The 27881-nt window shown below is 40.3% G+C and overlaps 2 protein-coding genes across 3 annotated transcripts in view; both read right to left on the bottom strand.

Annotated features, from left to right (window-relative positions):
- Nucleotides 1-27881, bottom strand: part of SYNPO2 (synaptopodin 2) — a 166583-nt gene that overhangs the window by 80749 nt on the left and 57953 nt on the right. The gene's annotated exons all lie outside the window — the stretch shown is intronic.
- Nucleotides 21424-24773, bottom strand: LOC132366739 (ran-specific GTPase-activating protein-like). Its single transcript, XM_059924318.1, is given in 3 exon segments — nucleotides 21424-21589; nucleotides 21591-22192; nucleotides 24735-24773. Coding segments are annotated over 3 exon segments (807 nt in total).

Raw genomic sequence — 27881 nt, 5'->3', positions numbered from 1 at the left:
ATCAGATGGTCTATACACCTTTCCTTTCCAGCTACAGTATACTGTGATTGGGACAGGTACTCTGAATGGTGATGGTGACACTTACTGGTGGAGTTCTTTTTCTTCTTTTTAATCTTAAATGAAATCACATATGGCTCTAAGTCCAAACACTTTCCTATAAAATGAGTCCCATCTGATTCTGGGATGATGGCTTGTGTGTGTGCTGGAAGAGGGGTGAAGAAGGAAGGAGTGTGAATCACTGCAGCCCCACAGCTCCTGGGGGACATAGGCCAGGGAAGGAACTAGGTAGAACTCACTAAGCAAACACCAGACAGTTTTAGGAGTGTGGGTATGTGCATAAGTGTGGTTATACTCTATCAGGAAAACCAGCCAGAAAATGGAAAATCATGGTTAAGGAATGGTCTGGAAAAAATACGAGGGAGCATAGGCAGAATAACAACTTTTTAAGGAAGAAGATATATTAATATATATATTATATATAAGATATAACAGCTTTTTTCTCAGGAAGGTATAAGTCCTGAATGGGCCCCAAAAGGAAAAATACACTAAAAAGAGTTGAAAATTTTCCAGAAAACAGAGAAAAAGATTTTAGTACACTGTACATATGTATCATTACTCGTAGGAGTCATCATTAATAAGATTAATATTATTTGTTTTCATCCAGGAAGCTTTCCCTTTAAGTTCATTTAAACACAGGATATAATATAAAATGTGTACAACTTTATTTCTCAACCACCAAGAGTTTTTTTCCCTCTGTAGTGTTTAAGTTGAGATCGTACAAGTGTGGATGAGTGATAATATGGGATACAGATTAAGTATCGGACCAAGGGACTCAGAATTATGAAATAGCCACTGTTCTGGTTCAAGTATGCTGAGTGAATGCAGAAAAAATTTCTGTTCCACGTGGTGTTTTCATATCACCATCGTAATCATATTTATTGAGAGATTATACTTTATGAAATTGCTCAAACTGCAGTTCATAGTTACATGAATTTCTGAGCTCCGATTTGTATGTCCCCCCAATAGATTTCTCTATCGGTGTACCCCATTATTGTGCTGAAATTATAATATAGGTAGAGAATATTCATCTGGTGAACAAATATTTACTGAGTGTAAACAACTACAAAATAAGGCAGTAAATAGTGACTACTAGACACATAGCGTAGTAATATGTGCTTATGATATAGGGTTAAGGGTGGGACTTTAGGTAATTTGTTCAGGAAAGGGTTTATGGAGTAAACTTTTGGTCCAGGCCTTGAAGTGTACATAAAATTTAGGTAGAGGTGGGAAGAGAGAACGTGGCAGGGGGGAATGGCGTGAACAAAGCTATGCCAGTGAGAAAGCACAGCCAACATTCAAGAGACAGCTAGGCAGGCAGAGGGTGTGTATTGCAGGGGATGGGAGGGGGGAGGGATGAGGAGGAATAGAAGACAAGTCTGGGCAGGAGGTTGGAATTATATCGTAGAGGCCTTTGTATTTGCGCTGAGGGGAGGAGTAGGGTTATACAGCTGCAAGCACAGAAGCAATGTACAGAATGATTTAAAAGGAAAAGTGACCAATCCAAAATTGCCTCTGGAAGACTATCAAGTTAGTCCAGGTGTAAAATGATGAAGGTTTGAGCTAGAGTGATGGCACTGGAAATGGTGTGTGAATGTGTGTGTGTGGGGGGGAGTATTAGTGAAAAACTGGAATTCAATCCAAGGCCACTGCACAGGGTAAAACAATAAGTTGGACAAAATAGAAAAGGTTAGAGTCCTACACATAAAAACATTATAGCCACTTTTCAACGGATGGGCTAAATGTGTGTGTGTGTGTGTGTGTCTGTGTGATATCAAGAGTAATTCGTGTGTTATATTTGTACCCATAATTAGCCAGAAAGTCCTGGTGTCATTTTCCATAGTAAAAGAACATTCTTTAAAAATGAAAGCGAAAAAAATAATCTGGAAGCAGGGAGATGTGGTTGGGTACTGATAATCATTACTTCGTGAAGGAGGTTGAGTATTTTTCCATTTCAGCAAGTCATTAGAACAAGTGGAAAATCCATTGGAAGACAGATATACAGGCTGTAAACAGACGAAGGTAATGTAAATTACCCTGATTATTCATAAGCCAACTGGTGACAAGGATGATGTGTAGCCAAAATTTCCCTGCAAATGGTTTGTAGTGCTTTTCTTGTTTAAAAAAAAAAATGAGTATTAGACCCAATTCTTTTGTATTTTACTTCCCTTTTTCTCATGCTAGGGAAAATGTCATAGTTTATGTCAGATGTAACTAGACAATTGAAGAAAATGACTCTCTAGAATTACAAAAATTAAAATGGTAACAAGATGTAGTCATTGAATCAATTCAACAACTGCAGATTGAATGCTCATTATGAAGGCAACCTTGGGCTAAATTTTGGGAGAACCAAGAGAAAGAACAAATTCGGCTCATTCATAGAGAGGCTTGAAATTTAGTTGAGCAAATCTGGCTAAAGAACAAGAGGAAACTAAAAAACAATAAATTATATTGTGGGCCATTGATGTTATCAAGGAATTCATCCAGAGAATTTAGAAAATTTCCAATCCTCAAATTCCATAATAGCATATAACTCCCCCATAAAATATTCATGCAGCAACAACTTGATATCATCTAAAGTATGTTGGACTGCAATGAGGGCTGATTTTCTGGATTCACTCACTTGGCTAGTGACCCACTACCTCAAACCAGCCTTGCAGAACTCCTGAATGGAAGTTATGCCTTTGCAAGATTGCAAATGGCAATGCTATGGACCTTAGGGATTACTTGAAAGAAGTCAAAACTGGGACTGTAGTACTATACACGGTTAAGTACTATATAGTAAGATGCCTGTTCAAAGGGGCTAAAAGAACAGAGAAATCCCTAGAACAGTATTGGCTTCTCAGAAGATGTGGGGTTGTGTTGATAATGAGTCATGTTCAGGACTGGTAGAGATGGGGGGAGGGGGGAAGAGGAGGGGGGAAGGAAGGCATCCCAGCATCCGGCCTTGGCTGATTTCTTGCCTCTGGAATCTTCTCTGCCATCTGTGGAATGGCTACACCCCACCCACAGTCTTAGCACCACCTCAACCAGTAGAGTCAGTCCTTTTCTTGGGCAGGGGTGATTTCAGAAGCTCTGACAGAGGGCAGCGAGCCCATTATTAAACAATAGACGCCATAGAAGGCACTTTATTTAATCATCATACCAAATCTGTAAAATATTTATCATTTTCCCCACTTTTATATATAAAGAAATCAAGGGTCACAAAAGTTAAGGAACTTGAGCACGATGGCAGGAGAATGAAATTCAAATTCAAAGTTTTTTACTATGGTAGATTCCCTCTCGGGCTCTGGAACACATATTCTTAGCCCTGGGTTTTTGGGGGCACAGGACTAGGTTACTGATGCTGATCAGCTTTGATTGTGTGACCCCGATTTGACAAGTTTCTGCCTTGTTCTAGAGAACCATCCTGTAACTATATTCCTGCTTGTCTTACTCTTTGTGACTTATCCTGCCCTCGATAAATTGCATGAAAACCAACTCTTCTACAATGGGAGACTTTTCTTGCCCCTGTCATACCTCCTCTTCCCAGGATGGAAATCCCATTTCACCTGAATGCTTGGACTCTCTGCTACCACCAGGTGCTGTCTGTATACCTTGGTTTCTCAGAATGGTTGTCTTGGATCCTTCGTCTCTGTCTGTCATCCATATACTAGTCCATTTCCACTCTTGAAGTTTGGCTCTTTCTGAAAGGAACTGCTTGCCCAGACTACCCCCAACTTTATGTTCCCATATATTTCCCAAACTCTATTCTACTTGTTACACTTGTCTTCCTTCTAGTACTAGTACTAGATAGATTTGGGAATCTACCTCCCAAATTATTTATCATTCCTTGTGCAGGTCTTTGTCCTGCTCCTTTAGCCCTGTAGCTGGGCTATGTGTGACTCATAATGTAAGTATGGCAGAACAGTGGTGGGAAAAAGCATAGTGTGTTCTTGAGAGGTGCAGAGCTTGACCTAACAAAGGTGGGAGGGTATGTGTGACAGGTCGTTGAAAGTAAAGGTGGATTAGTGAGGTGGAACCACATTAAAAACAATTTTAAATCCAGGATGAGACACTTGGATATAACCCCGTAGTGATGAGAAATTGTCACTGGTGCAGGATGGACTGGAGAAGAAAAGAGTGAAGATAGAGAAACTGAGAAACCATTAAAGTTGTGCAAACATGAAGGGATGAGAGCCTGGATTGGAGTTTTATCTATCATAACCCATAGGAAGGAGATAAGAGACACAACGTGAAGCAAAAACTATAGACTCAGTGAAAGACTGGATTTATAGAGAGGCAGAAATCAATGACTGCAAATTCGTAATTATGGTGGCATCATTGGTAGAAGCAAATAAATCTAGGAAGGGGAATCAATATATTGGGGAAAGGAGCCTAAAACCCCAGCTCTCTTTCCAGGATGTTTCAGTAATAACACTGATTATATTTGAGTACATTGTTAGCAAGTATTCAAGCAGAGGAATGTGTTGAAATCAGGTGAATTGTTGAAGTGAGACTAGAAGGCAAATGAGAGGATCAGGGCTAAACATATCAGTTTGGGATAGATGTGGGAGTAGAAGTCATAAATATGGATGAGGGAACTGTAAGGGAATTCAAGCCTAATCTGGCAAGAGGTCCGCTGTTTTACACAATCTTCTGGGGCTGGGCGTTTGCTGGGCCAGTGGCCAAGGATGGGCAAGGGAGTTATGGATGGACTGAATATTCCTAATGAGAGAATCTGTTATACAACGTGGCTCTAAAAAATCCACCTCTGTGCCTAAATATGGCATCTCTAGTGCATGAGAAACCTGATGATATAGCGCCTTTGTGAGCATCTCCCATCTCATCCCACCGAGGAAAGCTGCATACAGGCTGCTGCTACGATTCCCTTTGGGTGCTAAAATGTATTCTCCCACTGAAGGTGTTGCAAAATGCCTCTTTTCCAGGTCAAATGTAATAATTATCTGAGTTTAACTCTCAGCTGTGTTTAACTCTCATTCTCAAATTTCCTTTCCACAATGTAGATCAGGTGACCAAGATAAGCAAGTTGTTGATTTTATAGCTAAGTCAATGTCCTCAGCTATAAAATGGGAGCCTTAATACCTGATTTCCCTTTCTGTGAGGAAAGAGGAATCTGAAAATAGGTCAATACAGGATTTATGTTTTGTCTGAGTGATGGCAGATTGCTTATTTTGGTGTGGTTCTTTTAGCTTGTATGTTCAGAGACTAGTGATGGGTGTAATCAATATAACTTTTATGTAACTTCAGGACCAAACTAGGCTTCTTTTAGTTCTGATCCTAATTAAAATTTAAAATTTTGTTTAAAAAAATAAAAGAAAGGAAGGAAGGAAAAATGTGGATATTTACAGTGGGTTCTTTTGTGAGGAGGGAATTTTTTGGATACAAACTGGCATTTGCCCAGTAATATTCTGAGTTCAGCAAATAACTCGGCACACATGCATTAAGTTTCCAATGAAAAACATGAAGCTTAAAAAGTAAGTGGAAAGTACTTGGCAGGACACATACTTACATTTGATGAAGGGAAATTTTTTGGTGGTTGGCCAAACCTGACAGGCATAGGGATTAACCCATCCTCACTCATCACAGTAACAGAAATTGCCAGTTATCATTGGCACCAAGCTGTGGCTTTCCCAAAGAGATCGGCACCACCCTGGAAGGAAGCTGACCTCTGTGTGAGTGTAGTGTGTGCGTTTGCATGAACAGTGCACAGGTATGCCTGACAAGTGAATGAATCATTAAAGACATGAAACTTCTCTAATATATAAACTTTCTAAAACGCAGAAAAAAGTCTGATAGTTGATGTACTATAATTCTCTTCTTTCAGATATGAGTCTGAATATAGGTCTCTCTTCTCATTGTGATAACATTTTTTAGCACAGTAAAAAAATGAGACCTTTTGGATGATTTACCCATAGTCACACAGCTAATGAACGGCAGAACAGAAATTCAAACCCATGACGATTTCATTCAGAAGTTCAAATATTTTCCACTACGTTTGCTGCCTGCAGAAAAGTGGTGTGGATGGGAAGATAAAGCAGGAGGCTGGCAGGGATAGCCAGCCTACAAAATATATATGTCTAATTCTGCGATATCTAATTCATTTCTAATGTTCAAAGGAAAGGCACTAAAATTAATAAGCGCTCGCCCTGAGATGAAAAATAAACTCAGCCTCAGAGAGATGGTAGTGGCTTCTCCAAGGTCACAGAGCTAGTATATGAGAGAGCCAGGATCCAAACCCAGAGATATGTGACTTAAAATGTTAGGCAATGGGCGAAACATTTTCGACTATGATACCTCTTTAAACCTGACAACAATCCTAGGAGAAGAATGCTATAGTGATGGAAAGAAATTGGAATCAAACACAAGAGACAGATTTGCTAGGCTTCCTTATGGGTTACTTCAGACAAATTAGCTCCTGCATTTTGGGAGGAGGGGAAGGGAGAAAAAATATATATAAAATGTTTTACTTTCCCAAATGGGAAAAATGAGGAGATCAGATTCTGCTTGTAGGCTCAAATCTCTTTCTTCATGTATGGTAAATATTATTCTGTCTTCTTTTATGTTCTGATGAGGGTCTCATCAGAAGTTAAGATAGTTCTTACATCAGAATTTCTGCAGAGATTAAATCGAGTTCTACTGGTAAGCCTGCAGTTGTGTTCAGGACAATCTGCAGAGCACTCTGACGGTCTCTGGGACTGCCCTGCGAGGTCTACCCCTGTAGAAAACTTTGGTGTTGGGGAGAATTTTATTCCCCTTTTCATTCTTTTCCAAAAGAGGGAAATTCCATTCCCCTCACAGATGGGACAATATAACACTTCTGGATGATCTCCTGTCACTTTTCTCCTGGGAAGAGAAGCTAATCTGATTGGTGAAGAGCCTGAAAGCCACCGAGCCATGATTTTTCCAAGGACTATGGTCATTGAATTGAAAAGTTAGTGAGAGCCAATCCTTTCTCTTACTGGTTTGGACGGGCTGTGCTCATGGGCAGTGGGTTCACCTGTGCTTCAAGATCCAGGAAGTAAGCAAACTTTCCCCAGGTAGGGTCAGCTAGGCTTCTGTTCTTCTTGCCAGCTTTCTTGTCTGTGAACGGGTAAGTCAGGAGGCCCATCACCAGAGGCCAATTAACTTTAATTTAATAAATCTTAATTCCCTACAGGAAATGCTATTTTAGCCTAACTTAATAAATGTTAGTTCCCTAAAAAGAAGTGCTATTTTAGTCTCAGGTCCAAGTCATATTGTCCCATCCACCTTTATTGTGAGTAAAACTGATAATTTAAAGTTAAAACCTAAAAGGAAGGTGGACTGTGTGAGGGGCTACTCTAAGGCTAGAACTCTTGAGATAGGCATTTTGGTCCTCTGCTGTCTTGAAAACACTGGCATAACATAACCATCAACTGGATCTGGCTCCATGTTCTTAAGAGTCATGGGTTTGTTTTGCACTTTTCTTTGTTTTCTGCTTAAAAGGCACATAATAATTACCTGTTGATTGATTAGAGTAAGTTACTAAACAGGAACTGGTGTTTAAATTAGTCATACTTGAGCCAAAACAGCTGGTCTAAGGCACTGAACCAATCTCAGAAATCAAATATATCTACCTTCCCACCAGAAAATAACATGTTGTATTTTAAGATGAAGGGAGAGGAGGAAGAGGAAAAGGTGCTGAAGGGACCTCTTACTGGCATCAGAAGTGCTCAGTCTGAAAGCCACTCCAGCTTTCTGCCACCTCTAAGAGTGTCGTGCTAATAGCCGGCAAGTCCGAAGAGGCAAAGGGTCATCGAGGGTCAAAACAAATGAAAAGATTCCATGTACTGTGGAATTTATGTTGATGCTCCTCTGAGGAAAGCAGAAGTAACTTTTTTGATTGACTGCTTCATTCATTCATTTATTGGCAAGGAGGTATAGAGCACCTATAACTCTTCTAGGTAGAACAGTTTTCTTTGCACTTGCAAATGCTTCAAGATGAAGGGAACCTGTAGACAGCCCGATGTGGTCATAGATCAAACCATGTTCTCCAGGCCAACTTTACCAATAATAAAGCTGATTTTTTTTTTTTTTCTTTTTTTGGCTCCATCTGTCTAACTCTGGTCTGTTTCTTAATTGGTTCCGAAATTAAAAGGGAGAGAAGGGGATGATTCATTACTGCCCCCTAAAATTTCACAGTGTTTATTTGTATAAAAAAACAATTAAATTTTACGGAACTTGTTCTTAAAATATTCCTTAGTTTAGACTGGTTTGCATCAACCAAATTTTTGGTAAGTGCCAGTGGACAGTAGTTAGATGTTACACTTCCTGCCATGTTCCTGTGATGCAGCTAGCTGACGAACCATGTTGGCTGTAGGATGGAGGAGACTGAAAGAAGTTGCCCAAATAGAAGGCCACTCTGCTTCCACATTGGAAGATGGAGGTGGCCGGTGGAGACAGGCTAGGCTTGGCTAAGATTCTCAAGAAGTTTAGGGTTTTCATTCAGAGCTCATATATATGGAAAGGCAACAAAGGCCCCCCATTGCACATCTTACAGTATGATCTCATTGACTTAATCCTGGAAACTCTTTGAAGCAAATATAACTAAATACCTACCTTAACCATAACAAAATGGAAAGCTTTATCAAAGCATTTAACATTGAGCAATAACTTCCCGAGTATTCCTTATATGGCATTTGAGGATTCAAGCAAAGCCCCTCGAGTATTCCTTGTGTTTTCAAAACACACTCTTGGTAACCAAATAAACTAACTTGCTAAATAGGTTTATTGACTCCTAGCCAGTTAAATGTCAGAATCATTTACCAAAGTCACTCACCTTGGTTCTGGAATGTTGGATCCGTAGCTCTCTGTTTTGGCAGTAATTGGATATAGCATGGTCGGTTTTCTATTACAACTCCTCTCAACTTATAATGGTAAAATAAGGTTATCTGCATTTGGAAGTATATTTATCTTTTTATTATTTACAAACACATTTGTGATTGGTGAGTTAGGGTAGATGCATGCATGCATCTTGTCCAAGGGAGGTATCAAGTTATTAAAAAGTATACAGTGGAGAAAAAAAAAAAAAAAAGATGCAAAACCTATTCCTGTTTTTCTTAGTGAGTATTAAGGAATACTACAGGACAGAATTAGTCACTAGTGCCCTGGATCCTGAAATAATCAATAAATAATCAAATGAAATCATCAAACTACTAGAACTCTAGATTGGCAAAAACAGAAGCACAATCTGTGGAAATTTCTCAGTAATACATCTGTTTATCTACATTTTGCTCTCACTAAATTGTTGAGCACCTTAGGTTGGAAATTCAGTTTACTCATCCAAGAGTCTGTGCCTGGTACATGGTAGGCATTTGACATATAATTGTTAAGTGAATGAAAGCAGTTGATAATTTATAACTCAGGAGGAAAATAGATTTCAGGTAGAAGCTTCTGCTAGGTGAGTAATGAATACAATTTACAGGTACATCTCCAGGAAGCCTCACAAATGTCAGTTATTATCCTTTGCTATCATTATTAAATAGAAGACCTAAAGAATGAACAGAAATGGCACCTAATATTGTTAATTAAAAGTAGACAAAGATATAATTGAAACTATAAAAGCACTCAATCTTTTTCTTATGGTAAGCACCCAATATTAAATGGAAACAATAGAACATTCCCACAAAGCAATTCTATTAAGCTTCACTCTACTTTTTAAGAAGGAAGGTTTTCATCTAAGATCAGTTTTGTTGCCATTTCTACTAATTTTTCATGTTTTAAAAGATAACTGATTTAAAAACAAAAACAAAAACCACCCTGTAATCAACTTCTAAATAAACAGCTACTTCCACATATTAGTGATCTTGTAGAAAGAACACCCAGAACTTAATAAAACCCCAGAAGACTTTAGAAAAATCTGACTCACAAGAACGTAGTGCTTATTTGGTTTCAGGCCATGGGCTACTTCATTGTTGGGATTTTCTAAGTCAGATAGTGTTACACTTGGAATATGCCAGCAAGCATTAATAATAATGACTGTAAAAGAAAAGCTGGCCTTCCCCAGTCAGATGTAATACTAGGCTTTCCAAATCCAGTGTTCTGCTTAGGGCAGCAGAGGGCAGTAAATGCACTGTTAATTGATCACATAAACCTTTTATTACAATCTGGAGAGAAATGTATTTCCATACAACTGCATTTTCCATTTTAAACACTACACATGTCAGTGGTTTGAAAGTCAATACATTTTTTTTTGGTCTCAGATGCATTTTTGGAGCCATACAGAACGTTTACAAAGTACAGTGAGATATCTATATAGCAATTCAGGGACAGTTCAACTTAATATAACAGAAAAATGAAGACAATACTACATTGGGACCTTGGTCTAAAATTTACCTGTGTAGTGTAGGAGATACTAAATGTGGTAACCCATCAGAGACAGAGTGCTGTGTTTATATTAGCAATGAATTTAAGAGGTGCAAGGGCCCTTGAGGTCAGCTAATTAGCGAAGCCTCTCTTTTTAACTGACCTGGAAAGTTTACTGGATTCTCTCAACTGGATAGAAGCTAAGCTATAATCAGAACATCAGTCTCCTCATTCCTCTCATTCTACAGGGTTTTTTTTTGTTTTTTTGTTTTTTTTGGCTGCGTTGGGTCTTTTTTTTTTTTTTTTTTGGCTCCGCTGCGCGGCATGTGGGATCTTAGTTCCCTGACCAGGGATCGAACCTGCACCCCCTGCATTGGAAGCGCAGAGTCTTAACCATTGGACCACCAGGGAAGTCCCATGCATTGGGTCTTCGTTGCTGCGTGTGGGCTTTCTCCAGTTGCGGTGAGCGGGGGCTACTCTTTGTTGCAGTGCGCATGCTTCTCATTGTGGTGGCTTCTCTTGTTCCGGAGCATGGGCTCTAGGCACGCGGGCTTCAGTAGTTGAGGCGCACGGGCTTAGCTGCTCCACAGCAGGTAGGATCTTCCCGGACCAGGGATTGAACCCGTGTCCCCTGCATTGGCAGGCAGATCCTTAACCACTGTGCCACCAGGGAAGTCCATACAGTTTTTTATTTTGCCACAAAGGTCTAGGAATCCTAACTTGGAAACGCAGTAGTGTTCAAAATCACTTGATCTTGTCTCTGCAAAAGTTTCTTTTCAAGAGGTGGGGAGAAAATAAACCCAGTAATATCACATATTTGAAGCTTTAAATTTTTCTCTACCTATGGCAAATCAATATATATATTTCATGATCTTCGAAAGTAGTACCCTGTCACTCCCTAACCTCAACCCCAGGACTAAGTAGAAGACATTGCTCTTTCAACCTCAGCAAACTCACATAAATCTGGTCCCCTTTCCTTCTTGGCATGCTCTAGCACTGGATCATGGTTAGAGATGTTACTAAATGAGACCAGAATTGGCTATCGATGCTTTCTTAGTTGTGACCTTCCAAAGCCTGGGCTTCAATCTGGAAAATCTGTCGTTCATTTTCCCTACTGATTTAGGAATGTCAGCATCAGGGGAAATGGTTAAATGACCCATGGTAAAATGACCTCTGGGAGAGAAGACATCTCAGTGAAGCCAGGACACTGCTCTAACAGTCACACTGAGACATTGCATTTCTGGACTTTGTTGTTCTATCTGGAACAGGAGGTCTGACTAGCATTAGTAAGTTCAAGGGCTGCCAGTGACTTTCTTCTAACCCCCGCGGCAATTTCTTCCTTCTTTAAAGAACACATGCTGCAGTGAACGTTGTGGTACATGACTCTTTTTGAATTATGGTTTTCTCAGGGTATATGCCCAGTAGTGGGATTGCTGGGTCGTATGGTAGTTCTACGTTTAGTTTTTTAAGGAACCTCCATACTGTTCTCCATAGTGGCTGTATCAATTTACATTCCCACCAACAGGGCAAGAGGGTTCCCTTTTCTCCACACCCTCTCCAGCATTTATTGTTTGTAGATTTTTTGATGATGGCCATTCTGACCGGTGTGAGATGATATCTCATTATAGTTTTGATTTGCATTTCTCTAATGATTAATGATGTTGAGCATTCTTTCATGTGTTTGTTGGCAATCTGTATATCTTCTTTGAAGAAATGTCTATTTAGGTCTTCTGCCCATTTTTGGATTGGGTTGTTTGTTTTTTGATATTGAGCTGCATGAGCTGCTTGTAAATTTTGGAGATTAATCCTTTGTCAGTTGCCTCATTTGCAAATATTTTCTCCCATTCTGAGGGTTGTCTTTTTGTCTTATTTATGGTGTCCTTTGTTGTGCAAAAGCTTTTAAGTTTCATTAGGTCCCATTTGTTTATTTTTGTTTTTATTTCCATTTCTCTAGGAGGTGGATCAAAAAGGATCTTGCTGTGATTTATGTCATAGAGTGTTCTGCCTATGTTTTCCTCTAAGAATTTGATAGTGTCTGGTCTTACATTTAGGTCTTTAATCCATTTTGAGTTTATTTTTGTGTGTGGTGTTAGGGAGTGTTCTAATTTCATTCTTAGCCAGGACATAGAAGCAACCTAAGTGTCCATCGACAGATGAATGGATAAAGAAGATGTGGCACGTATATACAATGGAATATTACTCAGCCATATAAAGAAACGAAATTGAGTTATTTGTAGTGAGGTGGATGGACCTAGAGTCTGTCATACAGAGTGAAGTAAGTCAGAAAGAGAAAAACAAATACCGTATGCTAACACATATATATGGAATCTAAAAAAAAAAAAAAAAAAAAAAATGGTCATGAAGAACCTAGGGGCAAGACGGGAATAAAGACGCAGACCTACTAGCGAATGGACTTGAGGACACCGGGAGGAGGAAGGGTAAGCTGGGACAAAGTGAGAGAGTGGCATGGACATATATACACTACCAAATGTAAAATAGATAGCTAGTGGGAAGCAAACGCATAGCACAGGGAGATCAGCTGGGTGCTTTGTGACCACCTAAAGGGGTGGGATAGGGAGGGTGGGAGGGAGGGAGATGCAAGAGGGAAGAGATATGGGGATATATGTATATGTATAGCTGATTCACTTTGTTATAAAGCAGAAACTAACACACCATTGTAAAGCAATTATACTCCAATAAAGATGTTAAAAAAAAAAAAAAAAAAAGGACACATGCGAAGCCTCGGGCTCTAGACCTCTTACTTTCATTTTCACTAGTTGCTTTGTTCTTAGCCAGCTTGCTTTGTTCTAAGTCTGTAGTGTTTCAGCAAGTCAAGGGCCAGGCTGAAATCCCAGAGCAAATTTCTCCAAGGCCAAAGAAGGAAATGTTCTACAGTCTTTGGAAACCAATAACCAAGAACATTAGGTTATCTTATTTGGATGTTACTATATTGGATGTTACACATTTTTCACGAAAATTAGACATTTTATGGATTAGCTGTGTATCTTCATTACATCACATTCTCTAACAAAGGTTAAAGGTGCATGGATAGGTCCATATTTTAAGTAGACTCTACATTTTTTGTAAAATATAAGGTTTTTCAAAGCGAAGTCAAAGGGAATATCACCATAGAGGCTCTGGTGTTATAAATTTTACTTAAGATGCTGTATATCTTATGATTTCTTGAGGAGATGGCTAATATCTAAGGGAATTATCCAGAGCTGTGCCAGAAACATGGGGGAAAAACATGGAACCTCTTTGTTTAGAAACTATCAGGTACTATTCTATATTCATTTTCCCCAGATGGCAAATGGTTATCTAGAAATGACCATGGATGGGGGGTTTCCCATTGTGCTTTTGGTTGGGTTGGCCAGAAAAGCCACAGAGCCTCAGGCCAAGGACCAAGTAGAGCTTTGTTTTCTTGTTTGTGTGCTGAAATGTATTACCACCTGGCAAGGATTAGGTGTGGAAACCTGAAGCCAGGATTTTCAAAATTCTGGCTCTGAGGCAAACCCCAAACAACAAAGGGAAGCTATTTGTTTGGAAAGCCCAGTGTCTGGGAATGTCAGAGCTAAAAGGTCAATTGTAGAGTTATCAGGAAGTTCAATGAATACCTTATTAACATGGTTCCTCTTAAAGGAACCATGAGAGACAGAGAGAGACAGAGAGAAAGGAGAAAAAGAAGGGAGGGAGGGAAAGAAAAGGAAATAGCAGCATAGAGTGGGAGTTAAAATGGTTAAAAACCACTTACTAGTTCAACCACCTAGCCTCTGTTTTCTGAAACATTAAATGGGAATAATAATACCCACCTAGGTTACAGGGTTATTCTAAGAATTCATTGACTTAATCTCTGTAAATGACTTACAGTGTCTGGAACCTGTCAAGTGTGCTCAGTAAAAGCTAACCATTGTTACTATTATTTTAAAGTAACTGGATAAGAAGAAGGGAAAAGATGTACCCATTGTGAGGTACAGTTCCTTAAACACTCCCATGTTATTAGCTAATCATTTAGAGCCTTGTGAGGAAGGACCTACTCTTCAAGTAGTACATCAGTGGATTCGGGTCCTATAAGAATCTCATCAATTTATTCAACCTTTTGAATTTTTAGAATCTATACAACCTGGGACAGACTGGGTCACCATTTGTTCAGTTTGCACCCTGCCCAAGAGGAACAGTTTAGGGGATCTTTCATTTTCCAAGTCTTGCACCCCAGATTTGGATTGCATCATCCCAGAAAAAGTGGCATTATTTTTTTTTTTTTTTAGTTTTGCATAAACGTTCCATATGACCTAGCAGCAGCCCTGGGGTCCAATCCCAAATCCCACAGCTTCATGACCAGACCTTCCAGTCATACCCTGGCTTCCCTTCTCCACATGAGACTGTAGAGAAGTTCCTCCCTTGGGATCTGCCACGGAAGGAGGGAGCTGTGCTCCAGAGGCCCAGCCTCTGGGGAAGAGAAATGAATTCAAGCCTCTCCTAGCTGTTGACTCCACCCAGAAACTGCCAGGGGGAGGGAGACTGCCTTTTCTTCCTCCCTAGAGAGCTCATACCTCAATTCTGGCCAAAAGGTATTGCTTGAGTATTGAGGTGTGGGAGCTAGAGGGAGAGATGATGTAAATAAACCACATTTTCTGTTTCCCTTTTCACTCCAGCAGCCTGAATGGATGGTGGAGAACTTCACAGCCATTGTCATTGAGTCCCTCTGTCTGAACTGCCATCCTCTGACCCACCTACATTAACTGTGCTTGTCCTGTCAGACTTGGCTTTCTGTGATCTGCAATCCCACCCCCTCTCTATTTCTTCTTAGCATCTCAAATGTAATAATTTAATTCATCCTCAGACATGTTTAACTCTCATTCTCTACCCTACTTTCAAATATGTCCTCTCTTTCATTTCTCTTTTCATATGATGGGACAAAATACACCACCACGAGGCAAGCTCAATAATGTGTGTCTGCAGTGGAGTAAGTTCTCACCCAATGGCTGCACCCGTAATTTCACTTGGCCCTCAGTTTAATTTGCCCTCAGCTTTTGGACATTACAGACAGTTTGCATTCCTCAAGCCCAGGATCATGGCTAGTAGGGTAGTAGGGAGAAAAGTGCCTGTCATTCTCCAAAGATATGACCTGCCAACAAAATGTGGATAAGCCCAAGAAACCATTTCCAAACATGGAAACATGACTGGATCAGTTTGGGGCAGATGGAAATTTCTGCCAGTTCTTAATTTTGCCAATCTCCCTAGCTGATTTCTCAACCACTCAACACAGGATGAAAGGGGAAAAAATGACTTCTATTTCCAACACTTAGGCTCTATTAGAAATGATAAAAGTTTTTCCATAATAAGTAAAATAGATAATAGAAAAATTAGGGTCCTGAGGATTATCCTGAAACCCTTTACAATTATGGAAAATTCATAGCAGGGTTAAGTTTTTTTTTTTTTTTTAAGTAAGAACTGAATATTTTCATTACCTTCTCTGTTTGTAGGTACTTTATAGCTAAGTTTATTTTTGCATTGCCAGAAAATTTTTAGCTGTTCACTGATTAATGGAAGGAACATGTACCCCCAACCCAAAGGCATAAAAGTTCCAAAAATGCATTATCAATGCTTCCTTTATAAATTGACTGTCTTCTATCACTCTGTGATTGGGGCTTCAGAAACTTTTTCTTTTGTTTTCCTATTACTCTTCTAATCAGGTTTTCTCCATTTCCTTTGCTGACTCTTCTTTCTCCTCTATTCCTAACAGTAGGTTCTCTCAGGGCAAATTTTTGGCTTTTCTCTCTGAAAACAATCCCTCAGTGGGCTCCTCTGCTCTCAGGGATTCAGCCATTGCTTCTACGTGGATTCTTCAAATCTACAACCACGTTAACAACTGTTTGCCAGTTATCCACTCCATGAAAGCCTGCTCTGTCTTCAAAACAATAGATTCAAAAGTAAAATTACATCTTTTCTATAAACAAGGCCCTAGCTTCTCATTCTGTCAGTGGAGTTAAGACTTAAATGAAGGTAACATCCAAAGAGCCACATACTAGAAATTGACAAGGGATTAGAAATAAGCCTGCCTTCCTGGTGATTCACTGCATCACTTTTGGGACCAAACATTTTATGGGTTACTTAATTATCCTCTATTGCTTTACATTTGTATGTCAGTGATTTGATGAATATTTATTAAGCACTTACTCTGTGCCAGGTGCTGCTCTAGATGCAGGCAAACAGCAGTGAACATGAAAGACCCTAGAGAACTTTGCAATTTCAGAGGGAAGAAGCCAATGATAAATTCATAAAAATATAAAATGAAGTACCAATAAAAGCAATATAGAGGGTAAAAACAGGCTAATGCGACAGAGCAGGGGTAGGATGGGGTGGAGCCTGCTTTAGATGGGTGGTGCCTCTCTGAGGAGGTACTATTAGAATTTACACCTGGATAACGAAGATACAGAAATGCAAAGATGGGATGCAACATACTAGGAAGAGTATGTTGCAATCCAAAGAGAGAGTATATTCAAAGGCTCTGAGATGTGGACAAGCTTAGCATATTTGAGGAAAAGTAGAAGGAAATGAGGCAATAAAAGGCAGGTATCAACTCATGTGGACTCTGTAGGGCATGGTTTTTCAACCTTGGCACTATTGACATTTGAGACCAGATAATTCTTTCTTGTTGGACCCTGTTTTGTGTAGTGCAAAGTGCTTAGCAGCATTCCTGGGCTGTACCCACTAGACTCCAGTAGGCTCTCCCTAGTAGTAGCAACCAAAACATGTCTCCAGAAATTGCCAAATGTCTTTTTGGCATTGTGAGGGTGAAATAGTCTCCAGTTGAGAACCACTGCTGTAGGCCAAGATAAGAAATTTGGATATTATCCTAAGTGCAGTGGGAAGCTATTAGAACATCTTAGGCAGAGAGTGGTAAGAAATGAGTTGCACTGTAGGAAGTTTACGCTGGCTTTTGTGGAAAGAGACAAGAGTAGAGGCAGGGAAGAAATCAGAAAGCTACAACATAAGCTTAGGTCAGACACAATGGACTGAAATGGTAGCCAAGAGGATTCATCTAGGAATTAGGTAGAGGGGGTTGAAAGGAAGAAAAGAATCAAGCATGATGCTTAGGTTCTTTGCTGGAGCCATGAAGTAGTTGGACCTAAGCCCTAAGCCTGAGATGGTAGTGCCATTTATTGATAGGGAAGACTAGGAAACAGAGTAGTGGGTGCAGGAGATAGAAATCAAGAATTCTGTTGGCCATACTAAGTTTGAGATGTCTATTAGGTATCCAAGTGCAGATGTGAAGCAGGCAGTTAGATACATGAGTGTGGCACCTAGAGGACAGTCAGGATTGGAGATTTAAATTTATAGATGGAATTTGAAGATGAGAACTAGATGGGATTCCCTAGTGTATTAACTTCCTGTGGATGCTATAACAAACTGAGTACACACTGGTGGCTTAATACAACAAAAATGTATTCTTTCACAGTCTGGAGGCCAGAAGTTCAAAATCAAGGTGTCTGTAGGGGCTGTACTCCCTCTGGAGACTCTAGGGGAGAATCCATTCCTCACTTTTTCTAACTGCCATTGGCGGTCAGCAATCCTTGACTGCGGCCTTGTGGCCACACCTCTCCAAGCTCTACCTCTTTGGTCACAATGCCTCCTCTTCTGTCTGCCAAATCTCCCCTGTGTTTCTCTTATGAGGACATTTGTCATTGGATTTAGGGCCCACCTGAATAATCCAGGATGATCTCTTCATCTCAAATTCCTTAATTTAATTACATCTGCAAAGATCCCTTTTCCAAAATCAGGTAACACTCACAAGTTCTGGGAATTAGGATGGTGACATATCTCTTTGGGGCCACCACTCAACCCACTACACCTAGGGAGAGAGTACAGATAGAGAAGACAAAAGGCCTGCTCCAAGGCTGGCACTCCAATGACAGCGCCTTGGAGACTCCAACACATAGAAGTTAGTAGAGGATGAAGAGCTAGGAAAGAACAGCCAGAGAGTGCAGGGGCCACAGACGAATAGAGCGAGAGCCTGGGGTTCCTGTTTCCTTTCTGTCTGTCATGTTTCTTTGCACCATATTTGTCCCAGAATAACTTTGAAAGATACTCCTTGAATTGAAATGAATGTTTACAGTGATCTTCTTAAAAAGCACATTGTTTGGGCCATTAAACTTCCTTGAGCTTGTTGGAAAAACTCAGGGGTAATCATCCACACGTATATTGCTTTAGGTGAGCACATGGAAAAAAGAGAAAGAGAGAAAAAAAAGTTTTATTTTGTGCCAAGTTTTTACTATAAAAGTAACCATCACTCTTCTTTTAATTCTTTATTCCCAAGGCACAAAGGACTAACATTTGAAACCTATTTAGCAAATTCTTTGAAACTTGTAACAAACTTCCAAAGTTAAATTTAGGATTCAAACCTCTATCATTGGTCAGTGAAGTGAAAGGGACGGAGAGTAATGATTCAAGGAAACTGCTTTCCTCTGATGCCCTGATATGGTAACGGAAAATATATCTTCACTCCGGGGGAAAATATATTCATTGTCTTTTCATAAAAATAATAGATTCAGTGTTACCAGTAACTTTACAGTCAATACTTCTCAGTTTTACATACTAATGAACAAATATATCCTAAAACTCTTTGAATAGAAATATATCATGTAGGATCAAAATGTCATCTGTCTTACAATGTAAAAATTGGTAACCTGGAGAAATACATTTTAAATCAGAGTAAAATGCATGTATGGCATCAGAATGCAGGAACACTAGTCCTTCCCCCACACCCCCAGGTGTGGCTCTCTTACTGGCTGGCAGGGTACTCTAGGTCTTACCTCTCAAAAACTCTAGGGGGAGCAATTTGAGGGAAAGTTTCAACTTTTCTTCTAGTCATCTTCCTTCTAGAAGGAAAACGATGACTGAAGCAGTCTGCTTCCTGAGATGGTTGAAGACTGCAAGAGGAGGCTTGAAGAATTCTCTATAGTTTCCCTGGGCTCACACAACTGTGGACAAGTTGTAGGGCAGAGCTATTCAGGATCCTCATCCCCTCCACTGGAGATGGATTCAGTACTTGCAGTCTTGTACTTTTGACCCTCTCCTCCATCTCCCACCCTCACTCCTACCTGCCACAGGGTCCTAAGGGGTAAACAAAACTATATAAGGCTGAGTTCTGCTTGTCTAGGGCCTTACACCTCCCAATCAAGTACAAAATCTACTAAGTAATGGACCAATTAACTTGGTGTACGAAGTTGAAGACAAGTGCACTTTATCCTTAAAATCGGAGGATTTAAAGTAATATGACATGTCTGAACATCTTTGAGATCACCTCCCACCACCCCCACTACCATACACGCACCACATATATCCAAACCAATATTCTGATCTGAATAAGCATTTGGATGGTAATGTCAACTAATGGAAACATAAATAAACCACATTTTTTTTTGAGATGCAAAAAGGATGAAAACAATGCCTACTATTCGAGAACACTAAGAGTAAATTGAAAAGTGCCTTGAAAAATAAAAGTTAAAGCAGGAAAAGTGTCAAGGAATTGCTGAAGCTAAGAAATGATGCACGACTTGCCAAAAGTCGAAAGTTCAACAAGCAGCTCTTTGATGTGACTAGAGAATTAACTCATCTCTGCATTGTGTTCACTACATAAGTGGAGGGGTATTTTGGCAAGAAAAGTGGCAGCAGATTCTTGGCTTTTCCCATCAGGCTCTGACAGGAGTGAGCAGCCCTGGGTTCCAGTGCAGACTCTGTGACCTTCCCCTTTTGTGACTGAAATAAGTCCTTGTCCCCTTCTGAGGCCCTCTTTCTCCATCTGCAAAATAGGAGTAATAACGAACACACAACAACATTCGCAGGTTTGTTGTAAGGATAACATGTATTAGCAGATACGAAAGTGCTTTGAAAAAGTTTAAAGTTGCAAGTCATTTCATTATGTAGTAAAAGGAATCAGGATTGAGATTTTTCTGACACTACTCAGTCCTCGTAATCAACTAGGATAATCACCATTCTTTCCATCAGACGTCCTCAGATAGTAATTAGAGTAGCTACCATGTATTTAGTGTCACATGAACAGAGCATTTAACAATAATCTTTGATATAGGGTTATTACTTCCATCTTCACAGATGACAAAAATAAAGTCCAGAGGGATTAAATGGCTTTCCAAACTACAATTCTGATAAATGGAGGAGCTGGGGTTTGAATCCAGATCCGATTCCCAGGCACATTCTCTTACATACTAGGTCACACAGAATGAAGACCAGAGAGATGTGAAACATGGCCCCCAATTGCATGGGTGGGTGTACTGATGGACCCCAGCCTACTTATTCTCTTCACTAATTCTCAAGAGCCTTTCAAATCAGCAGCATCCACTAGGTCCCTGACATGGACGATCACAGGGAACTTCCCTTCGGAGGAGCCTCCTGTGTTTGTGGGGAATGGTTTTTCCAAATAAAGATCCCAGTTTCAAAGACCTTTGCCAGGACACTCTTTGGACCTATTGTGAGTGAGTTCATAAGCTTTTTATCACCATGTTATCTTCCTGCATCTATTCTCCATGTACCTAAAGAAAAGGAATAAGATCACCCAAGCTCTGTGGTTCAGAAACCATTTTATTTTACTGTGAGTTACACTTGCTTCCACCTCTCCCACCAAGCTTCCTCCCTGTTGTTTTATTATGAGTGCTCACTAAGCATTACTGATTGACTGGGTGTCTAAGTAAGGACTGATTTACCCAATAAGGAATAATTTTTTTTTTCCAAGTTCAACAAATGTGTTATTTGCTATTTGATGACTACAGATAAGTGTTTCCACTATGGAAAAGAAAGTTAGCACAGTACATTCTCACGACTCGGTGACGGATTTTCTGAAGTCGTTTTCATTAGGGCAAAAACTTAGAAAAAAACAACCTGAATATTGGAAGCCAGTACTTTATATAAAGTTCCTTGTAGAAACAGAACAGGATAAAAACAAACCAAAAAGAAGAGGGCAGGGCAAAATTTTAAAAAAGAAAAAGGGAAAAGACAGGGAGAAAGGACACAACGGGAGCCGACTCATTGCTCCTCCGCAGCCGCCTCTTTGGTCTCGTCCTCGGGCTCCTTGCCCTGCTCCACCGAAAGAGCTTCTTCTAGCTTCTCAGCTACTCTCTCGGCATTATCATTTTTGCCAGATCCTGTCTTTTCTCTCTCTTCAACCTCTTTCCCGCATTCTTCAAACTTCGAATCTCTGTGCGTTCTCGGCGTTAAGGAAGCGGATGGCCGGCAGCTCCTGCTTGGGGCGCTGGCCGGCGAAGTCGGCGTGGGTAGTCCAGACCCAGGCGCGGTCACTGCCCGCGTTCGGCTTCAGCTCCATCACCGGCGTGATGCAGTGGTCGGCGCAGGTCTGGAGGGTCTCGTCCCTGCGCACGAGGAGGCGGACGGTCCCCTTCTCCTCGTGCTTCAGCAGCTTGACGTCCCCGGTGCCCAGCTCCTTCCACTCCGGGAGGTCGTTCTCCGAAGCGAACCGGAACAGCTTGGTCCGCATTTGAAAAAGCTCCTCTTCATCTTCTTCCAGCGTTTTAATTTCTTGCTCAGGAAGAGAAAGTATGGGCTCAAACTGGGGGTCATGGTTGGACTCGTCGGCATTCTCGGTGGAGGTGTCGTGCTCCTCGTGGGTGTCCTCGGCGGCCGCCAAGGGCGCGGCGGCGGCGGCGGCTCGGCTGGCTCGGTGGTCGCGGGCTCCGCGGCCTCTTGGCGGCCGGTCGCAGCTCCTGCCTCCGCGTCTGGCGCCGGCGCCTCCCGCCCTCCCGCTCTTCCCTCCGCCCCGCGACCCGAACCCCGACCCCTGACCCCGGCGGCGGGAAACGCGCCGCCAGGAGTAACGTTGATGTTGACAAAATTACAGTAATTACAAGTTAAAAGAATGAAGTTGTGACTACTTATATCTACATTGTGTAATGTGAGTGTGCTGGTTCAGTAACTTTTTCTGTGTTCTCGTGTCTCATTCTCTCTGCAACTCTTAGAACTGTTGACCACAGTTTCCTTCTTGAAACCACTTCCTTCCTCGGCTTCCATAAAGCTTATACCATCCTGATTCAACACAGCCTCTACTTTAATAACTGCATCTTCTCAGTTTCCTTCAAGAACTTTTCTTCCACTTCCTATTCCTCATAGATGGACATTATCTCTGGTCTTATCAGTCCCCTAGTCTTTTTTCAAAATCAGTCCCCCTTTATGGAGGTGGCTTCTGAATCTGTCTTCAAACCCCTAATCTCCCTCCTCATTTCCAGTTTGTATCTACTTTTCATTTGGATTCCGTCTTACTCTGTTTCCCAGGTTAAAAACCTTTGAAATAATCTGTGATGATTTCCCTTAGGTTTCCAGAACAGTTCATACAATTCCTCCTATTTCCTTAGTAAGAGTTCTAGAATGTATGCCTTCTTTTTTATTTATTTAAAATATATCTATTGAATTCCAGGCCCTCATCTTGAAAAATGCACAAACTTCTGAGTAAGGCCCTGTTTCCTTTTTCTTATCCCTTCTATTCTTGCACATGGTTACCAAATTAGTATTCCCCAAATACTTTTTTTACTTTCCCACTCTTGCTCTTGACCTCTTAAGACAGCTCTGCTTTATCTATGACATGAAGTCCAAATTCTTTGCCTGAGAGTCACATCCTTGTAACATCTGGATTTAAGCAACCTTTGGAAACACATCTATTTTTCTCTACTTGAACCTGTTGCTTTGGGTAGACTGGTCTTCCTACTCCTCCCCTATAATAATGCTTTGTTCATTTTGATCTCTGAATATTGGCTCTTCAGAGAGCCCTTCCTCTCACCTAGAATGCCTTCTGTTCTCTCCTTCTCTCATCCAATTCTTCCAGTTAAAAAGGCCCAATTCTTCAATTCGTCTCTACCTAAAAAGCTTCTCCTGGTTACTTCAGTCCAGAGTAAAATAGGCAGGGGAAACATATTCTCTAAATCTGCAGCTCTCATGGCCTCAGAGCCCATGTGCCGCCTAAGATACACTACTGTGGGACATTTCATATTGTGGAACTGAGTTATCATTTAGCTTCTCACATGTGAACACTTAAATTTCCCATTATGTTGTACCTTCTCTGAGAACAGAAGCAGTTTGGCATGGTGGTAAAGAGTATGAAGTCTAGAGCAAGACTGTCTGGGTTCAAGTCATCACTTACTATCTATGTGATCTTGGGCAATGTATTTTATTACACCTCAGTTTTCTCATCTGTAAAACTGTGGATAATATTATACTTCCCTCATAGACTTATCATGGGGATTCAATGAGTTAATATGTGTAAGATGCTTAGACAGTGCCCGGCACATAATAAGTACTTTGTAAGTGTTAGCTATTATTCTTCCTTATATATTCCCCCACGTATAGCTAGCTAGCTAGCTAGCTAGATATGTGTATCTATCTATCTATCTATATATCTACATACACACATTATATCTATATCAATATCTATATCTATATATCTGAAAAGATAGTTAATCAACTAACCAGTTAATTTGGGGAGTGTGGAAATACCATCTATTTCAAGAATATATATATGTTTCTCTCTAGCTCAGTTTTGTGCCTGAATTATGCCTAGAGTTCCTTCAGCTTCTCATTCTTTTCCTGACTTAACATGAGTGTTCTTCTAAGACAGAGAGATGGGCAGCAGGCTTAATTTCAGTTAAGACTTTGACCAGAATAGAAATGCCCATTTTTAGTTGAACATCCTTTCACATTTGAGACATAAATATTCCCTAGATGGCAATGATGAGTCTATATAAAAGGATGCTTTGTACTACAATTTGTGTTCGGTTTGGAAATAGGATCTAGGACTTTCCCCATGAATAATCTTCCTGAAGTTAAAAAAAAGAGAGAGAGAGAGAGAGAAATGGGAAAAAAAAAAAAGCACTGGTAAATGATGAAGACATTTAAGGCACATCTGTAGGCAAATTGCCTTTTTTTAAAACACCTTCTTTTGTTTTAAAGATGTGTACAGATGGTAAAATATCATTACATGAAAATTTATGTACTGAAATCTTTTGAAAAACTGAAATAAAAATGTGATTTTATAACATAACACATAAAACCTATATGAGAAGAAGAGCATACGTAATTGGCGATGCTAAGGAGAAGTTACGGGCGGAATCTGAGGAGAGAGCTATAGACACCATGTAGACAGATGTGGGCCATGTGTCAGGGGGGCGGAGATGGACAAGGACCTGAGCAGGAATCCTGGCCTTCTGGGAGGGGTGAAGGGGACACAGGATCTGCTCCACCTTTTTGCATTCTAATGCATTCCTCACCAAGCCCAGAGGAGTCCAGTTTTGTTGGAGAAAAATTCACTGGAGAGGACCAAGAGAGATCAGTACCTCTGATTCTCCATGGAGCTCATCAGTACTCAATTTCATGCTGGCTTATGGTCTTCACTTTGGTGATCTTTGGCAGTCTATATTAATTCCTAGGAATCTATAATAAGCAGGGTGGTTTTGCAGTTACACACGAAAATTATGAAAATACAACAATAGATATTGCACATGGCACAAAGTGTTCAAAGCTTCATGGTGTGCACAATTATGAGCAATTTTTGATTTTCAAAAGGAATGGCTATAGTTGGGGAAAGGTTGAGTGCTGCAGAATCTCTCCTGTTCTTGCCTGAAGTTAATACCCTCTAACACCATTTCTGAGACCCCTATGCCTTTAGTCATTAATTAGTGCATTCAAATAATCAATGAATAATGAGCACCTATCCTGTCCCAATGTGATGAATCCTATGAAAGGAGAAGTACAGGGTATTGCTGAACTTTAGAAACAATGGTGTGCCCATTAAAAGCTTCAAATTATAATCAATGCAGGAGAACTTTTTTCATTTTCTCTGAACTCTCAACATAGTTTGGATGAATCAGCTAAACATTTTAGCTCAAAATGAATCATGTGTTTAAACTCATATGTGAGGGTTAAAAAAGGGTTGTCTTCCTACCCCTTATTACAAAACTTCCATTAAATGAAGTGCCAAGGTCACTTATTAATTATGCTAATGGAACTACAACCTTGTTTTCTTTCTTTTCACATTAGGTTCTTCCCAGGGGGGGAGGCAGAAGGACTTATATAAAGGAAAAAATGTAGGCTTTGCAGGGTTCTGCATTAGAATCCTGACTTTACTAGTTTCAATCTGTATCTACAACTTTGAAAATTACTCAACCTCTCTGAACTTCAGTTTTCTCTTCTATAAAATTGGCATAATAATAATTCCTTCCGGGGTTGTTGTAGGACTAGAAATAAAGCTTTATAAAGCACCTGGCACAGTGCCTGAAGCTTTATAAAACACTTTATAAATAGTATATGTTAGTATCATTGTTGAAAGCTACCAAATTCTCCTTTGTTGACTTGTATGTGTAATAATGAGAAGGTGCCTAATTGTTCTATCTGGAAAGATGAATTAAATACCTGCCATTCAGTGTGATCAACTAAAATACCAACAAAAACAATTGAATAGTAAGATTTAATACTTGTGTTTACAGATTGCTATTACATTATTTCTGGCTTTTTTTTTTTTTTACCAATCTACACTCTTACTGGAATGGAATTTGAGAATTATATATAAAATCAATGAGTTAATTCAGAATACTTAATTACAAGTAACTCGGATTCAGACAGAATATCCTCTTTTCTCATAAATAAAAAGTTTAGTGTTGAATATTACATAAGAGAAAAAAAGAGAGCTATTTCACTAAATTCAATACCAGAAGAAGGAATAATCTATATGTGATAAATGAAGTCTTGGTGAATTTATCTCTTTCTATTGAAAATGCCTATTGCTCTGGTTAGGCATCTTGCATATCTTATCTGTAGTCTATCTTCATAATCATCTTCAAAGTGGTATAGGGAGATTTCCGCCCCCACTTCTAATTTTTCCAGGGTGGGGAGGTGGGGACCTATTGTCTCGTCTTTACCACTCCTCACTCACTCTTGGAGGAGGAGGAAGAGGGCCTTGCCTGATGGTTGAGACTGGGAGCAGGGACTGAGCAAGCCTAGCTCAAGTCAGACCTCCTCTTGCTCTTCCCAGCTTAGGAGACACCTTACCCAGGATCTGTTCTTAGCTAGATCATGTGACAAGTTTAGAAGAGTGGCTGGGAATTCCCTGGCAGTCCAGTGGTTAGGACTACTCTGCACTTTCACTGCCAGGGCCCAGGTTCAATCCCTGGTCAGGCAACCAAGATCCCAGAAGCCGCAAGGCACAGCCAAAAAAAAAAATGAGCGGGCTCTTTGCCTGAGCCTGGGTGGGGAAATTTAATGGGGGGATGAAATAGTAAGAAGCTCATTATGTCTATCCACCTTGGCCACATCCTCAAATTCAGCTTAATTTAGTTTTTAAAAGTTTTTATATTTAAATCTTCATCTGTTTCCTATGTTTTGCTTCTTAATTGTTTCCAATCTCAAGACTAGATATAATTTGCATTTTATGATGAAAAAACTTATGTTTGGAGAAGTAACATATATAGCCCAAGATTACACAGTAAACAGCTGAGTTAGAATTCCAGCCCTGGCCTACTTTACTGTACACTTTAGTTTCTTTTCAGGATACAATGTTGCCTCCTTTTTGTTGAACAGTAAAAATAACATAACAGCAGTAATAAAACTCCTGGTCCTATTTGGAAGCTATATATTTTCACACTTGCGTCCCAACAAACTTGCTATCTCTTTATGTACTGGTCCTGTCTGGTAACAGAAAGTGTCTGCTCTGAACTTCCGTCGTTACATTCTGTCTCTGCACAAACCAAGTACATAGAGAAAGAAGACAGGGGACAGAATTAATTAGGCCATAATGTCAGTCAAATCCTCCCTCCCCCAGCTCCCTCCCAACATATCTCACTGTTTAGGACTAGTGATTTTTCTAGATTTATCTATACAATAGCATGAAGCCTTGAATAACTTTATACTTGGGTAAAACTTTCTACGCACTTGTGTAGAAATGGACCTTCAGAGTGCCTGGTTACATTATTTGCAATTTGAATATCTTTCTCCTTTTCCACAGCTGATTCAGTTTATGGTTCTGACTTTCTGGGACACAACCCTGTATTAACTATATTTAACTACATTAACTATATCTTCTTATCTTCTATATTCTTGATGCTCTGACATCGGGGACCTCACTGACTAGAGAGGGACTGCCCCTCCCAGGTTAGCTAATTCCTAGAGATAGTGAACAGCGTGCTTTGCCTTTGAGCACAACGTTGATGCAGAGCGACCGATTCTGAGCGCACACCCCCACCTGCCTCCTCTGTTCAGCGCTCCAGGAGGCAGCACTCCTCTGCCCTAATCAGCTCAGGACCAGGTACCAGACAGCGAGGGGCCACCATGATAATCCAGAGCCCTCCAAGATCATCCAGACTATCCAATCCTAAACCTGCTCACCTCTGCCTTAATCAGCTCAGGGCCAGGTACCAGACAGCGAGGGGCCACCTTGATAATCCAGAGCCCTCCAAAATCATTCAGACTATCCAGTCCTAAACCTGCTC

Source organism: Balaenoptera ricei, chromosome 5, assembly GCF_028023285.1.
Source record: "Balaenoptera ricei isolate mBalRic1 chromosome 5, mBalRic1.hap2, whole genome shotgun sequence".
Classification (NCBI taxonomy): Eukaryota; Metazoa; Chordata; class Mammalia; order Artiodactyla; family Balaenopteridae; genus Balaenoptera; species Balaenoptera ricei.
This window is presented reverse-complemented; position numbering and strand designations above follow the sequence as displayed.